Source organism: Battus philenor, unplaced genomic scaffold (assembly GCF_028537555.1).
Source record: "Battus philenor isolate CCGP_79_NKW_IND1 unplaced genomic scaffold, ilBatPhil1.0.hap1 SCAF_6, whole genome shotgun sequence".
Taxonomy (NCBI): Eukaryota; Metazoa; Arthropoda; class Insecta; order Lepidoptera; family Papilionidae; genus Battus; species Battus philenor.
Window position 1 is genome coordinate 16,710,529 of NW_027181726.1, and position 18,406 is coordinate 16,728,934.

The 18,406-nt window shown below is 39.4% G+C and overlaps 1 protein-coding gene across 2 annotated transcripts in view; it reads left to right on the plus strand.

The window, feature by feature from the left end:
• Positions 1-15,937, plus strand: part of LOC137930156 (uncharacterized) — a 73,000-nt gene extending 57,063 nt beyond the window's left edge. For both annotated transcript variants that reach the window (XM_068773297.1, XM_068773298.1), the window contains exons 3-6: positions 11,745-11,798; positions 12,264-12,443; positions 12,966-13,157; positions 13,388-15,937. In XM_068773297.1, coding sequence (XP_068629398.1) covers positions 11,745-11,798; positions 12,264-12,443; positions 12,966-13,157; positions 13,388-15,417 — 2,456 coding nt within the window. In that variant the 3' untranslated portion in view covers positions 15,418-15,937. The remainder of the gene's footprint in view (positions 1-11,744; positions 11,799-12,263; positions 12,444-12,965; positions 13,158-13,387) is intronic.
• The last annotated feature ends 2,469 nt before the right edge of the window (positions 15,938-18,406 follow it).

The following is an 18,406-nucleotide window of genomic DNA, read 5'->3' on the forward strand; positions in this document are numbered from 1 at the left end:
ACCAATCAACCTGTATATATGTATAAAAATGTTGGCGAGCGTGTGGACTACTAACAGATTAAATAAATGAAAAAGATGGTGGTGATTTATCTACAATTATACAAAACTAGGCAACACTGGAATAATACGTAACAATAGACTAACACAACAAAAGAAAAAGCCAAACTGCATCACGACAAAAAATGTCAATATAAAAAGTTTGAAATGAACATTAAAATATAAAGAGGTAAATCAGAGTTCCCCAACCTTTTTTGTGTCGTAGACCCCTTGCCATGTTTTCCCGTATTGGGTAGACCCCCTACTTACCTGATATTGGTTTCCTGTAAATTTCTAACTGTAGTGAAGTTTAGTGCATGTTCAAAATGTATTGCGACCACAAAGCGAATACCAACATCCTACAACTTACATAGTTTTATAAACATATGTAATAAATTTTTAACTTCATAGGTACTTTTATAAATAATGTAAATGTTTTTATATTATAAGATAGGATGATGTAAGTATATAGGTACTATCAGTGTATGTGTTGAGATCCACTATCGTGGGCCCCCATTTTCATTTCATGAACCCCCAATTTTTTTTCGCTGACGTAGACCCCTTGGAGGTTGTCATAGACCTCTAGGGGTCGATATAGACCACTTTGGGAATGAGTGTTCTAAATGCCAGTCAGTTGCCAACATTCCAGGCTCCTAGTGGAACACTAAACCCTGGCAGCAACTGGGGTTCGACTACCAGCGGAGCTTACGGACCACGCCATCAGGTCCCCAAAAGGTTGATTATTTTCATTAGATTCCTGGAGAGAAGCGAGGTTACTTTGCAATGATTACGGTTTGTTGGTAGACTGTGACGCAACGTTGCAGCATTACATTCTCTATCGTTATTACCAATTGTGTACGAAGTGTAAACGCGAAGTAGATTTTTCTCTTTTATATTTCACACGTTATGCTATTATGTAGCGGCGGTGGTATTCATTTGCGAATGTAATTATCGATCACATGTCGCTTCGATTCTCTAAAGTTCGATTCTCGATCGACCACAAGGATTATGCGTCTTATGACATGACCTAATATGGGAATAGCTCGCACAGAATAACAAGTATCAAGATTACTCCGTGTATAGATGATCACGGCTCCCAGCGGTGAAGACTACCATGGGTGGAGGATTGAAATCACAACTACTGGTAGATCATCAAGTGGAACACCGTGCACTGATAGAAGCTAGTCCTCCTATGACTATGTCGTCTGTCTACCTAATGGGGGGTACATATAGTTTACTACAAATGATTAAATTGAAATTACTTGGCGATACAGATAAATTAACACGTGGTAAATATAACCACGCCGCACATTCGGCGTGGGCAGCGAGGAACTGTTACGTGCGAATTAGCTTTCTGGTTTCTGCGGCAACGCACTGTCTGCTTGCGTAATGGAGCCGCGATACGCCGACGTGCCTTATCGCGGTGCATCGCGTCGAGCGCGGCCGGGCGCTGCGGCTAGTCGAGATAAATGTAGTTTAGATAAACAAGCGCAACTCTTATTATAGTTTCTCTTCAACAACACGTTTAGAAAAAAGAGCTTAATATTTCATTTATTCATATTATTATTTATTAACGACACAGACAAATAATTCATTATTATTTATGTAGATATATAAATACGTAATTTAAAATGTTTATAAAAGTCGAATAAAACGGCTTACCATTATTATATTAATTTTAATATCAAATTTCAGAGCCGTATTAAATTCCTTCACTGTTACTATACTGTGGTTATTTAAAATGCATTTCATTTGCTATAAAATACTATTACAAATGAATGTCTGCAAGCGCGTCCGCGTGGCCACCAAAAACCCGACTTTGCTATCACTACGACGGGAAAATCGATCGACCCGCATCCAGAACCTTCGCGATCGTTCACAGCCATGTTGACGCCCAAATACATCGACGCTTCTGTTACCCGAACTGTGGCACGCGGTGAAGGTCGCACGGCGATGTGCAAGGTTACGATCAAGGCGCTCAATTTCGAATACTGCGACACGGTTTATGGTACGGGAAGTTTACAATGGCGTTCGTTCTGTCTTGTTTTGAGTGAATTTACGCGGAATTCTCCCCCTTGTTTGTCGTAAACGAGGCTCTGCAAATAACGTCGCAGATTTTCTGGAAATTTGCTTGCTTTGCGACTTCTTTAACTAGAATATCTAATGCGTTCTTTTGTTGCAATACATGGATATACTGTAGTATATTTGTGTTAATTTAACTTGTCATTGACATCCACCTTAGCAACGCCCTTGACCAAATATGTCATGGTAAATTTTAGATTATACACGCTCTTTAAAAAAATATCTTATATATTTTTACAAAGCAATAGAGGAGCTTGAACATAGCTTTTTGAAATCATTCACGGTATGAAAATAGTGACCAATTATCATTCGGCGTAGCTATGGCCATCCACCAAATGAATAAGAAAGCCGTGTTTAGGTTAACCACTTAAAATAAGTCCTTCAGAAAGTACGGACGTGTTATTTATCTAGTGAGCATTTGTTGTAAATGGAACAAAACACTTTAGAGAAAAACACTATTCATAATCAACTTCTCTTCACTTTTGATTTTTCTACAGATGCTCTGGTCATATGTTTTTCACAAAAATGTCGTGTGCACCATACAACCCTCAATTAATCACTTTGAAATGTGTTACAAAATTATGTTAAAAATTCCCTTAATTTCTGGCAGTACAAATCTGTCGGGACAGCTTAGTAAATATGAAAGTATATTATGTTTGGTGTATTACATCAGTAGTTCTTCTTCCTTTGTCCGTTGCATTTATTGTCGCAAAATATCATCGAAAATTCTTTATCGTGTAAAGAGCGTGGGAAGCAATAATACCACCCGCGCGGTGAAGTTCCGCCGAGGTCCATCAATTGACCTTTCATACTTCCACTGCGTGCCTTCAATACGCCGTAATGTTTTATTTGCGCATGTGCGAGCGCAGGTGCGCGACAGGCGACCGCGTGACGCAACGCCTGCATCTTGAATCATCTTCACTGTGAGCGAAAGGTCCGTCGTCTTGATTGTGTGCGTGCGCGCGCTTGTGTGCGTAACAGGAAAACATTCGACCGCGACGTCAAAACATTCGTTACTCTTTTAAAATCAGTTAATTCGATAAAGCGACTTCACACGGGGACAAAAAAGAAGAAAATGTCTAGAAATTTGTAATTACTTTGTAGACTACTATGTACGCTTTTAAAATAAATTACCTTGTAATGCTTCATCTAAGAAAAAACTAGTAAAAATCAAGCTAAAGTGTGAAAGATTGTTAAACAACAGCATAGCTTGGGATGAAGTGCTCTACAGTATTGAGGACTTTTTGAAGCGGCTAAATCTTAACTGAGTGTGCTTCTCTCTTACTAGAAAGCGCTTAAAATCCTTATAGCTTTACTTTAAATTTAAGAATACAATTCTAGGGGAACTCGATCAGATTTTATGTTTGTATCATATTGGGTTCAACTGGCAATGTCGTGATGTACATAGGTCATGTTCAAAATTGGTCCAAAGTGCGAAATTGTATTATGATCTTGGTATAGAGGTAAGGTGGGGCCGCCACGGGCTGGACCGACGACATAGTTAAGGGCGCGGGAAGTAGGTGGGTGCGAGCAGCGCGGCGATTCTTAGGCCTTCGCTGTTTTCCTTATTAAAGCACTTTACATTAATATATTTCGAACTAATGTGATTTTTTTAATCAATATTCTACAGAAATTAGCGTCCATGCCTTTGTTTTTACAATTATATTTGATTTATTTCCGAATTGTTTTTGCTTGCGTTTGTGCATGTCATTGTTTAAGTCTCTTCATGTATTTCTTAACTAAAATATTTGGTTCTTAAATCATTAAACCGCTCTGAGTCACCAACACTGGCCTCCGCCCCCTGAAGGGACTGCCAATGCCGAAGGTTGATGCCTGATTTTTGCGTTTTACGCAGTACCTAAGGTTCTAATACGCGATGTAATGTGGTTTTTCATTTCATCAGCTCGACTTGTTATCCAGGGTAGATTCACTCTACTTTTGTCATAAATTGTCATCATAGCGTTGACTTATTTTCACATAACGTGGCCCAAGTATTGTACTGCTTTTGTTTAATACAAAGTTTTGGAAAACACTGTACAGCACCACACATGTAATCCTCTAGCTCAGAAATTTAATTAACCATGGTGCCATTTAAGCTGAAATTCAGTCATATTATTTATTAGGCACATCTGTGTGTGTGCCGAATAAAATGACTTAGATTTTGTTCAGCACACACAGATGTCAACGCTTTACCCGCTGAGATTACCGTCGATAAAGCAACTTTGATCTCTTCCAAATGAACTATTCACAGCAGCCGGCACTAGAGGCGTTCGGGGGTGGGCATTAGTCACAATTAGCTTACATTGCGCTCGCACGTGAACAGGCACGTGCGTACAAACAATGATTCACTAGCGCACGCGCCCGGCGCTGGCTGCCTCCTGAGTGTTTCATTATTTTCACTTCACGACTTCCTTGCATCCGCAGGTTGTGCAAGAAACAGCGCTGAACAGGAAACATAATTTGTGTGATCATTAATTTATTTATGTTCTCATGTGGCTTAATTATAGTGCTCATCACACTAAGGGAAGATAGCCAGAAGAATCTGATTTAATATTAATAGCATCCCTCAACATAAAATAAAGTTTCACACTATTTGATATGAGAAATAAAGAAAGTGTTATGTCTTTTCTTTTCTCTTTCTAAGCTCATAAGTCCTTGAGAGGGGATGGAAGATGCCGCAACACATTCTAACAATACTTCGAAAAAGTCATAAAGAAATGCATAATTGTGAACAATACCTTAGATTAGGTAATAGTCATAAATAGCTGTGATGTAGTAGTAAGAAATCAAATTTTTACAGTTGAGGCAATCAAATGTAATAATAAAATAAAAAATGAAAATGTAAATAATTATTAAATAAAAGATTAGATAATATAAATGTAATATTGTGAGAAAAATGAGGTATGAACAGAATGTAAATAAAAGTTAATAAAGGAAGAATGCGAGTTTATGGAAAAAAATTAAGAATAAAATAATGAAAAAAAATATTTCGTGAGCCAAGTCCCTGTCGTGTATTAAGATAGAGCATGGAGGCGTCCCTCAAAAACAGAGAGGTTTGTGAATAAAAGCTCCATAAGATTAGTATTATAATTCCCTTTATAGGAATTATCAATAAATGCAATAAATTTAAAAAAGTTTTTTTAATAAAATTCTAATAACAGTATAACTGTACTAAAGATATTGTGAACGCATTACAAGTTCCTGACTGCGTTTGTTATGAGTACCACAAATATCAGGGAGAGTGAAACAACATACAGTAGGAAAACTTGGGAATATGTATGACGGAAGGGAATGCTATAAAAAATTACTGAAAAATTATTTGAAACTAAAGTCCCTGTCATTGATTTATGTTAGGAGGACCGTAAGGTCCCCAAAAAGAGGGCCCAAGTTATGACTGTATGTTAAATGGATGTTAATGTGGATGAATGAAGAACCCACAAAAAACTCATGTCGGCTCAACTATGAGTTGATCTCTAGCTAATATATACTTTTTACTTATCTGTCTTATTCAACTATAGTAAAGCAGGAATCGCTAGATTTTATACAACGAAGTAATAGCCACCTTTTTTCATTACAAAAAAGAGTTGTTCAGAACTGTGACAAATATTAAAACTATTGACGTCCGTCACATAATATCGGCTTCTTGTTTCGTTCGGGTTTTCCATAGATGCCGTAGCCATAAATATAAATCAATAATCTTGAACGTGATCTATCTGCTGACGAGAGCGGGTACTTATCACAGTCCAGGATATAAATCCAGTCCAAGGTTAATTGGAACATTGCGGTCAATTAACGCATCAGGTGTGTGCACTGCAATAACGTCAGCACTGATGCATGTCCAAGCACTCGAAGTATTTGAGGTCACAAGGTCTAGAGGTGCCCCAGTAACCGTGGCCTGGGGTCAGTCAGGGTCGTGCAGGCTCGGGTTCCCGGCGATGCCGCGCTCCACTGGCCTAGGCACTCCTTGATGTGTTAATCACTGATATTGTTTAATCTAAAATGTCATTCACGTAATGCATTATAATTGGAATACTAAATTAATTAAATAAAAACTACAAAACATCTTACTAAAAAAATCTGTCTCGTCGAGATTATTGACGTATAAAATGAACTCTATCTTCACAACTTTCTTCACATTTTCCTCTGTAAGATTCACATATTTTAATAAGTTTGGTCAAGAGTACAACATCTAGAAACCATTGATCAAATTAGATGTACACGAAAAAAGGACGCTTTCACTATTATATATTACATGTAAACAATTGAAATGCGCGTGCTTTGTCAGATTGAGCTGGACTCGGTCCTGGTCGAGGCGTTTACGGGGCGCGGGAGATTCTCTGCGTAGCTTCATAGGATTAGGCTCAAGCAGAGTCCTTTGACCCAGGAGTGGGCCAGATCGTCGTGCACCTAATCATCGGCTGTCTTGTTTAGGTTGCAAGAGAGGATCGAGGAGGTAATAATCGCTTCACTAGTGATCAGCAAGGAAAGTCACCTGACCTTCTTAGACTTCGATAGGAAGATCATAAGACTCGCGATAGGAGTCAATAGATAAAGAGTATAAGAGATATGAATTAAATAAAACAAAAAGAGAAAGAAAATTGAAATAAAATGATCATTTTAAAATCAAATGAAAATAAACTGTGATATTGATAATAAGGAAACAAAACAATATTAATTTTAAACTATGAGAAATAAATGTACAAAACAAATATATACAAGCAAAAATAAAAGAAAATGTAAATGTATAATCCTGCAGAGAAGTCAATGAAATAAGGCGATATACGAAAGAAAGATAAGAAAAGGAATGCAAAATATTGTAAAGGGAAGAAAAGAGAAGTGAATGGAAGATATTGAGAAGGTTGACAAAGGAGCATGACAATATGCTATACCGATCGAAATATATCTTTCAGTCGGAAAATATTTATTTTTTGTTTTTTTATACACTACTAGCTGTTCTGACAAGTTATTGGCTCGTTGCATTCCAAGATAGAAATAATTGATGCGGCATATTACAAAGTGAACACGTAATTTATTGATTATTTTTCAAATAAATATTGTAATGGTTGAAGTGAATTCAATCATATTGTATAAGGTGGCTGAAATGTCCAATATATATATCGTTATATATTTGCCTTATATATTGGCCCGACAAACGCTCCTGCGTTTTCTCTTGAACCCTTTACTCGCGATATATTCCTCTACATCAGGGATGAACAAGACGCGGTCTGTTAAACATTTTTATGCGGACTGCCGAGCATTTCTAAAATTGAATTAATGTTGTCGACTTTCTATAATTAATATATTGCAATAAAAATAAATAATAATAAAATGGCAATCAATCGAACAAATCGATCAAAAATGATTGACGCACGGTTTGAAAACTGCGTAGGTATTATGTATATATACGTTTGTAGTGAAAAACGTTGACCAATTTCCCATTAAAATATTCGTTATTCCGTTCTTATCTTGTTTATATTTATTTTGCCTTAAAATTTTTTATTAAACGGTTTTATATTTCTCGACCCGTACGGAATTTATTTGTTTATTTATTTGGGTCAAAGTTAGAAATTGAAATTTAAGCACCTTCCCGTTGTCAGATTGATCTGAATTTTGGTACACACATTTAATTTAGATGACAATACAATATAATAAAATCAATAACATTATAAATCTAAGATGGCCGCCGATACAAAATGGCGGATTACATATTTTTCCTTAACCCCCTCAATATTGGTATCAAATGAAAAGGCTACACTAGTAAAACACGATGATTATGTCAAAATTTAAAATTCAAGATGGACGCCGTTCCAATATGGCAGACTAGGTACATATTTTTCCACAGCCACCACAATATGGGTATCAAAAGACCGTTTAACTTAAGTGTTTTAAATGTATTTATTTTTTTATTTTAATGTTTAATAAAAATAAAGTTTTGTAAATGATTAATAACACCGGGCGCACATAATGTTACACATTACGTGCAGCTCGACCAAAAAATGTTAAAATTAATTTGGCTCGTCGATTAAATATGTTGCTCGGGAATCGAAGCCGGCGACTTCCTAGCAGCCATCCCTAACTACTAGACTATAGTAGTTGGAGTCGGTTCATGAGTGTACATAATGTTGGTAAGGAACGTAACTGTGCGTAAGGGAGGTTGCATCACTCCCCGCGCCGCTGACTGCACGTAACCGCCGGCCTCTTGTCACGGCACATAACTCTACCGCCGCGCCGCCGCGCCGCCGCCAGCTGCGTGATCGACGGCTCCTTTTCATTTACTCGCAATATTTTCACTTATTATCCGTAGACGAACGAAAGTTATCATTATAGTCCAGCGTAACCACATAGTGCGTAGTACAAATATCTACTTTAACATTTTGGAATAGAGACATATGACGTCAACGCACAAGGACAGACGAACTTGTTGAGTTTGCCTGAAAATCCTAGATGGAGACCACATCCTTTTGGTTTAATTAGAAAGTAACACGCAATGAAAGTTTATGCCAGACATTGTACTCTCCTAAGTTCATTAGAAAAAAAACATATTCAAATTAAAATTATTGTCTAGTTTTTTATGTCTAATTGGACTAAATTCGACGACTCATTATTATATCCTGGTGCGTCGTCGATCGTGTAGAAATGGTTTCAAATATGTTCGGTGAGTGTTTTGAAACTTCGGTGTCATCCAGGTTGTTAAATATACAAGAAATAATGTACAGCGTTAATAAATAATATTATAAACTTAGTATATTTATATGTAAGTTGTATAGTAAGGTAGAGAGCGCAGTGAGAAATGGCTCGTAAATCGTAGTTCAAGACTATGAATCTCGTCCGCGCTTCGAGCCGGCGGCGCGGCGTAAATCAAAGCCTTTTTGGGGGTGCGACCTTAGGGAGCGCTGGGGTGGGTTCTCAGCCCCCCTCTACTTTCCGCAGCAAGTGGGGGGCGGGAGTCATCGCTCAGGCCTCTGGCAGACGATTGACGATTATTGCCACCATTTTTCGTGAAAGCGCTCCGGGCATAGTCTTGTATTTTTTCATGAAGTTATTTTTGACGGGAGATGATCTGATTTGATTTTTGATTATTTATTTAAATATATATTGTTATCATGTATCCATTATGTAGTTTTAAAGAATACCAGAGGGGCCTAGTTTGATAGATGTCAGTATCAAATGAAGCTTCTGAATAATAATATGACTCAACCTAAAATAATAATAATTTCAAACGCATCCTGGTCTACTTAAAGTCTGTAACAAACAGTAATATTCCCGCATTTATCTTATTCATGTCAAACAGCATGATAGAATTGTCTTAGTGATCATTTGTGCACGTGAAAAAAAGAATGCCAGAACGGTCTAATTTAGTAGAGACTATTATTAATTTGAGCTTATCATTTATCCACATACTTCAAATTAAAATAAATCCACAAGCATTATGGAGGAACATAAGACGTTTTACGACTTGAGAGTAACGATTTGCATATGCAGTTTGGACTCAGTAGTTCGACTGTTCCATGGTAGAGAATAGAGAAGGACAACATTGCCTCTTTGGTAAGCAATGAGAACCATCGCTAGAATTTTCTGGATTTCTGTAAAGAGGTTATAAGGACAATAATAAAAGGTTGTAATGTAATAAGGACAAATAAAAGTGATAAAATTTTAAAATCGTAATCACTTCATCTGTGATATAGCCAATGATCAATAGAATAAGGAATAAGAATTTAAAAAATGTAGAAAAAAAAGATAACTATAAAAGTCATACATAAAGCAATAAAATTAATAAATATAGATGAATGATCCAAGGGAGAAGGCGATGAAAGTGAGGCAACGTATGTATAGAAAAGAATGAAAGGGAATGAAAGATAATGTGAAGAGAACGAATGAAAATGAAAAACGAACATTAAGATGAGAATGAAAATGAAACGTTGCTTGAAAAAATTATTATTGTAGGAAAAATCCCTGCTCACTTATTTTAATACAAAAACATTATAAGTAATCAGTTATTTCACTAGTTTTACATTCGTTTTTCTAACTTTAAACGGTAATAAAAAAACATGATGTATATAAACAAGCATTGGGAAAGAAAATGTCTTTATGAGAAGAAACTAGCACAGTTTACAAGCGCAAGCGGACGCACGAGCGAGGCGACGCGGTCAGCTTCTACGCTCGCACTAGCACTCCTTTACGTTTTGGCATTCGAGAGGGGGGCGCTGAGAGGCAGCCGAGAGGGAGGGCAATTATATGTGCCGGGTCAAAGCCATTGTTCGCAGAGGGTTTCAGCTTCTCAAAGACCGACAAAATTAGCCGAGCAAATGGATTTTTCTTTCAGAACCTCTGAGTACTAAAAACCCTATTTCTTATAAAAGATAATGAATAACCTTCATTTGCGACGGAGTGACTCAATGTTTTTGCGCGTTACATCATATATAACTTTGTAAATCTCAAATAAATTCGCGGATCAAATTCAAAATGTCGGACAGATATTATTAAAAAGCACAAAGTAAAAGAATGATTAAAAATGTATTAATTTTTTTTTTCATTATTGATAGACCTGTTGATATACCTATTTAAAAGACGCGAGATTAAGGATCTCTTTATTTAAAAAAAAAAAGATCTTCATATGTTTTTCAGAAGCAATTACATTTAAAAAATGTTTGGAACCCATGATACTTTAAGACGTATATTTCCTTACACCAAAAACTTCTATGACTCGACAACATATTAAAATTAAGTCATCTAACAAATATGCCAAAAATTTCACTTAGTGCCATTTATAAATCGGTAAAAACAGTCGATATTTTTAAAGTTATAAATGGAGAAGTTCGTTGCGTTGATCTCCTATCCAAAATAAGTTTCAATATACTTAGCTAGGTCCTTCGCCGTAAACAACCTTTTACACAGTGCCTTTAATTAGCACGGCGTTCCTTTTTCAATCACCGTTCCTTCGTCGAGGAGATATTTATGCCTGAAATTTGCTTCTATTAACTGACAATAGGATTTCTTTACTTTTTTTTTAACTTCAACAATTTTAGATAGGATTTTTAGTTTCGGTCCTTTGTGATTTGGAAGCTAATACTATAAATAAATTGAGCAATGGTACCCCAGCGGTAGAGGGCTGCGACTTCCGATTTTTGTTATTAATTTTTCACTCTATTTTATTATTTACTTTCTCATCTTCCATTCCTCACAATACTCGTATCTATCTTACTACTCTTTCATTCCACGATTTGTTCTCTTTTCTCTTCCACTCTAATTATCTTTTATCCATCCTCAATCACTACAGTTAGGTCTATTTACAATTTGCAATAGCACAGATGATTTATTTAATTTTTCTCTTATATGTATGTATTACAGTTTGTGAATTAGATTCCCGGTAAACAATTTGATATAATTTACATTTCGTGCATTAACTATATTAGGATTGTCACTGCTTGGGAACAAGTTTCCAAAGTATGGGCAGCAGCGTCTTCTACGCACTATAATATCACATTGCAATCGCCAAACCACCTGGAAAGCGTGGCGATTAAGATATATCCTCCATAAACATCTTTGGCGAGGCCGTCTTGCAATGGGCGACTTCGGCTTATGTCTTCTATATAAATAAATAAAGAACTTTATCTTGGTTGTTTCAGGACCTCTAGGACCACTGCCGAATGTAACAAGTATGGACCTCGGTTTAAAAGAAGGTAATATAAATACATTATTTGCAATGGAACATTCAGTCTATACTTTTTTTATAGTTAGCACTAGATGTTCCGCCTTTTGCATAAGGATAAAAAACTAAAAACTAAAACGGACTGTCAAACCAAATTATAAGTTTAAAAATTTAAATGAAAATATCTATTTCACCTTAGTCACTTCGAGGTTGAAACGCAAGCTACTAAGCTTGTAGATTAATTGCAGAATGATGAAAAGAAAGACAACAAAAACATTAACAAAATTAATAGAGCAAGATTTCGTTTAGAATTTCACGGATATTAGTTAGGTTCAAATTTTTCAATCAAGACAAAATCTTTTACGATCTAAGCAGGAGCTGTTTTATTTATTACATTTTATGACGCTCAATAATTCCAGCAAATGAAATCGACACTGTAAGTGATACAGCAACTACGTTAAGTTCTGAGCAAAGAGTGCAAGTGTTGCGTTTGCAGGTGGATGCGCGCTGGGCGACGTGGTGTACATGCCGGGCGACGAGTTCCCGGGCGAGAGCGCGTGCGAGCGCTGCACGTGCGCGCGCGGCGGCGTGCAGTGCGCGCGCCAGCGCTGCGAGCCGCGCCCCGGCTGCAAGGCGCTGCACCGCCCCGACCACTGCTGCCCCACCTACCAGTGTGGTAAGCAAGTCTTGCTTACAGATGAAACTCTACCACCGCGTTCGGAAAACAGATATGGGTGAAAAAGAGACTAGAAATTGTGAACATGGATTTTAATTATAAGATGTATTTCATCTGGTGATTCATCATGAACTTAGTAAACTTCTTTACTAAAACTCAATGATGAAACGCTTATATCGGCAGAACATTTTGGCTTTGACAAAGGCTCAACTTGACCTTAAAAGTTTAACAAAGTTAACAGAGTTTAGTTCAGACAGAGAGGATATATTGTTTATAGTTTTCTTTTATGTATCTGGTGTATACGATCATTGATCGCGGCAACTGTTTTCTTGAATATATTGTAAATCATGATCATGATGGTAAGGTAATAAGAGGACACTAGGAGAGACGTTTACAGTCAACAGTGTATGTGTATGTAGTCAAATTTCTGCTATGAGATATGTCGAATCTTGCAGAGAGTAAATAAACGAAATCACAGCTTTCTGAACATTTTTACTAACGGTTCCGGGCGTTTGATTGCAGAGTGCGAGCAGGAGGGGCGCGTGTACGGCAACGGCGAGAAGCTGGTGGACCCGGCGGACCCGTGCCGCGTGTGCTACTGCCAGGGCGGCGAGGTGGTGTGCCGCCGCATCGCCTGCTTCGTGCGCGACGACTGCACGCCGCGCCGCGTGCCCGGCCGCTGCTGCCCCGAGTATGACAACTGCCCGCTCCGAGGTACGCGCGAGACCACTGCAAGCCCCTTGTTGAACACCTTAGCTTCGTTCAGAGCGACGCCCTATAGATGTACAAGCTTCAAAGGAGTAAATGTTTGGCTTATTCAGCATTTATTGTCACCAAGTAATAAAAACATTTATGGGTAGTGCAGCACGAATCGGAGGATGGTTTACCCAACTACACCAGTCATATTCATTTAAACGTATACATATAATTGTTTTTTTTTTCAGGAGTAACTACAATTCCCGGCATAGCGACTGCGATGCCGAACATCCCCACGTTTGAAGACATCAGCGCTAGCGTCCTACCATCGGCGGTGAAAGAACCGATCAAACAAGAAATAACCATAAAGGAAATCACCCCGGTTTCTGAAATCCCGGTTATCACGGATGTCAAGATAAAGGAGATCCTGCCTTCGCCGAGCATCGACGTCGCAGAGTACTCGTCTTCCAAGTCTCCGCTGATTCCGCGCGAGGTTACCTCTGAAAAGTCGCAGGTCGAGCATTCCGACGACAAGTTCGAGGCACCAGAAGTACCCAGCGCTAATATTCAAGCAACTTCTGACACCTCTTCACCCCCGGTGGTATCCAAACTAAATGAAAAAGATCAGGAATCGAAGAGTACCAACGACGCTCCGCCTTCAAGGATCAGTCTTTCTACACAAGACTCAATAAACAGTAACATCTACAGCCCGAGTGTTCCCAGCGTGGTGGCCGCAGCCGACACCCCTGTCGTGACACCGGAAGTAGTGTCCGTGTCGTCGAGCAAAGTTCCGTCAATCGACGAAGAAGATACCTCATTGTTCGACCATAATCCGGCCTTCCCGCCGCTTCCCGACGACCTTTCCGTCCCGGGAAATCACGAAGAAGAAATCCTCCCCGAACAGACCGCGGAAAGCGAGCACGCGCCCAATGGACACGAAGTCATAGTTGCCAGTGTCCCGGCCACCTCTACGGAGGCGGCCACTGCAAGGGAAGCAGGTACCACGCCGCCAACTTTGACGTCCGAAACAAGCTCGGGGACATCGGATATTTCGCGGGAAATGTCTTTAGACGGCAGTACGACTAAATCAGACGATGGTGTGATTGTAGTCACCACAAAATCAAGGGAAAGCTCCATGCCTAATTTGCGGTCCGTAATGGCCACGGAGACGCTCGCTGCACTGCCCCCCCAGGCGGGCACATCGGTGGAGCTAGGCGATGGCACTGCAGCACCGGACTCTGCTGCTGCTTACACGACAGGATCACCTACTCAAAGTAACGACGACGACAGTGACAGCTCTGACTTACATTTTGTTGACAGCGTCTCTAGCACCGACGATCCCGACTCCGAAGCAGAAAGTACCAGCAAGGTCACGGAGGCCGCTAGCGATCAACCCATCGCCCGAGAACAGACTACTAGTTCCATACTGAAATCCGACGCGGGCACCGACGTGACCGCGCGCACCGAGCTGAGCTCCCTGCCCGTTGAGACGAGCGATCAGAACCCGCACGACTCGTCCGAAAACATCACCAAAGACAAAGCGGCAGTGTCCACCGCGGACCCGCTGCTCCCCGACGACGGCGACACCAAGCTATGGCCGACGAGCTCCGAAGTGCTCGCCGCGTCTAAGAACGTTCCCGCGGAGGACGATAATCGATCGTTAGAAATTGCGGACACTACTGAATTTGCCCCGTCGCCTTTTAGTTCTCAAGAAAGCTCAACCGGAGGGGTCGAGTTGATCAAAAATTCTCCAGACTCCGGAAAGAGTTCGGCCATCGTCGACCCGTCCAGCGGCAGGAATAACAATGTCCTGACGGACTTAATTAATCTGGTGGGCGACGTCGCTTCCATCGGAGACCACAACGATGGCTCCGACGGCGAACGTCACACCCTCAGCCCTACCACGATCTCCGACTCGGAGGAACTAATCCCGGTGAATACCGGCTACAAGAGCAAGAACAAGAACAGAAACCCCAACTCAATCACGGAGGTGCCGTCAAAGTCGAAAGCCGGCGGCAAGCAGAAGGGCGTCGAAATAGAGGACGACGACGACGACGCGCTGACCGACGCGCCGCCGCCGCACGACAACGTGGAGCCCACCACGCGCCGCGCGCTCATCGACAGCGTGTCGGACGCCGCGCCCGCCAACGGCACCGACCGGAAGGACATCGAGATCATAACGCAGGCCTACGTGCCGTCGATCAGCAGGCGTCCGACGAAGGTCGTCATGGACGGCGCGGACGAGAAGGCCGAGGAGGCCCCCGCCGACGCGCAGTGAGCGCGGCGCGGCCGGCCGCGGCTCAGCATTTCGTAGCGAATAAGTTTCGTTCTCGAAACTATTAGTTAGCGTAGAGACGATTAGGTATATAGAGTTAAAGCACCCTGCCGGACCGGGGCGCCGCCGCCGCGCCGGGCGGGCGCCGGCCGGACGAATTATTTATAGTCGCTTAGAGTTAGGAGCGCGGGGGCGAAGGCTCTCTCATTACATAAGTTATTTATTTTAGTGAGAAACTCGAGAACGATAAGTAAGCAACCAAGCTAGTCAACGGGGAGGCGGCGGGCGCGCGGGTGCCCTCTCCGACGGACGCAACATTATTTGGTACAAACGAATTTGATATGATCAATTATGAACCTTATCGGTGCAGGTGTGTGGACAGGCCGGACGCGACCCGCCAGGTGCTCCTTCTTGCTCCGGAAGACCGTTCGTTTCTTTTCCCGGGCAATAAGCGCACGTTGCTCATCGTATTGTTTACTGATATCAATTGTTTTTTTTTTACAAATAAAAGACATTAGACTGATCGAGACCTGTTATTGCTAGACCTCCTTGCTATATTATCCTTAGTGTTGTTGTGTATACGGGAAAAATAGACTAACGACAAGCCATCTGTTCTCAAATAACTCATGTGAGTCTTGTGAAATGTTTTTGATACATTTATATTCAGCTAATAATACCCTAATATCCTTTGTGGGTCTGTACCTACGTATATATAATAAAGTTCCACGAGATGTCATAGACCTTACTTTTCTTAGTTTTAAACCTAAAATTAAAAGTGTATTATTAAATAAACATATTATATAGCATTTAATAATTTTTAGTTGATCGAAATGTGTGGAATTTTGTTTGCTGACTCATTTAAATGGTTGATATTACAATACATACATCAAAATTTGACAAATTTCATATAAAAGCAGAACTACTGAGTTTCCGGCTCTTGTCAGCAGATTCACATAGCGTGCCGGTGGGTAATGTCACGGGAAACCTCAACTCAGGCCTTGCTATCTGAGTTAATTTTGGAAGAACACATTAATATGTAATATCTGCGGAATTTTTTAATGTGTATTCTTTAGTAAAAACATCAGAAAATGTCATGTCACTATTGTTTTCCGTCCAGTGAACCTGGAATACATAGCGAAAATACTGAGTCGACATTATAATACTTGCTATAAGATGTCCACTGCTGGTTATTGGCCACCCCCATAGAAGGCAAAATGTAAATAAATTACAGATTATATGAACAAAACAAACTGGCGTCACAGATAAAATATTCATAAAACACATTTTTAAAGTGCACAAAACCAATATTAAAGAAATATATAAAAAAGTATATCTTATTCTATCCAAGAATACGATACTGACTTTAATGCTAGTTTCAAGAAGCTAATTATTGTGAAGTACTTTTTATAAAACTATACTTGTGGTTCCGGCACGGAATGGTAGATGGCGCCACGGTTAACAATTCAAAATTCTGTCGCGGTGTACGGCATCGCCGCGCGTATTTTAAGACTCAGCTAAGGTTTTAGTTCAAGCAAGCAAATTAAAAAAATATAACAAGTAAAATAACAGGTAACATAAGAAGCAAGTCAGCTAATAACAAGGAAGCTGGAACCAAGCAAGTTATAAAGAAGCGGAAATAATATAAAATAAGCAAATAGGTCCACCCCTACATCCCTTGCGCCAAGTGCAGAATGTACAATCACAAAAATACAACCAGACTGAATTTGTTGAAGGCTCTTCTCAGATCGGGGCGCATTACGAACCCTCGCGAAAGTTTTATTTTATATCAAAGTTAATCTCATTACGGGGATGCTCTATTTGATTCTAGTTTCTATGAACCTTTGGTTCATTTGGCATTCATCTCACCAGCGATCATCATAATTGATTCAAAATTAAAATTAAATGCGAATAAAAAAGGTAGTTATTACCAATCTTCGGGCTGACGCTAATCTTCGATGAGCAGTTTTAATGAATTATAAATGCTTATTTGTGCAAATATGTACAACGGGCGACATATACATAAGTAATTACGTGGTTATTCAAAGGCAAAGCGTAGTACCTAAACATAATTATCATAATTTTTAATGATATTTCTGAACGATATGTTTGTCGTTTACGGTCATGTGCGACTTCAGTTTTGGCGCGTTTGCAATAAGATGGCGGCGGTTTTTTTATTGCATTTCGATAATATTGCGCTAACTGATAATATTTAAAGAAATCAGATGATAGGTAGCGGTTAAGCCTAGATAAGTAATTAAAAGATCTTTTTACGTGTTTTTACAATTTTATGCGACGTTATTCACTTTCATGTATTGTGAGAAACTTTTTTATAAACGATAGTACAATCCCAAGCTCCCCTGATACAAACGATTTTCTTATTAAACGGTTTTATTTAGTTCGACCCGTACGGAATTTGTTTACTTGGGTCAAAATTATAAATTGAAATTTAAGCACCTTCCCGTTGTCAGAATGATCTCAAATTTGGTACACACATTTAATTTAGATGACAATACAATATAATAAAATCAATAACATTATAAATCTAAGATGGCCGCCGATACAAAATGGCGGATTACGTATTTTTCCTTAACCCCCTCAAAATGGGTATCAAATGAAAGGGCTACACTAAACACACACGATGATTATGTCAAAATTTAAAATTCAAGATGGACGCTGTTCCAATATGGCTGACTAGGTACATATTTTTACACAACCACCACAATATGGGCATCAAAAAACCGTTTAACTTAAAAGTTTTTTAAATATATTTTTTACATTACCAAATTATGTGATATTGAATTCTTGTTGTATTGACTGTTGAAGTTTCATCGACACTGGCTTTGTTATGCCTTGATTTGAAGCTAGAGCTCCCCGATATTTACATTATAACGCCTTTGCTATATAAATTGCTAATAAGTTGTAAAGAGTCGGAAGTTATATTTTAAACAAGAAGAAGCCAGCCTAAGGAATATATGCTTAATACTAGGAAGAC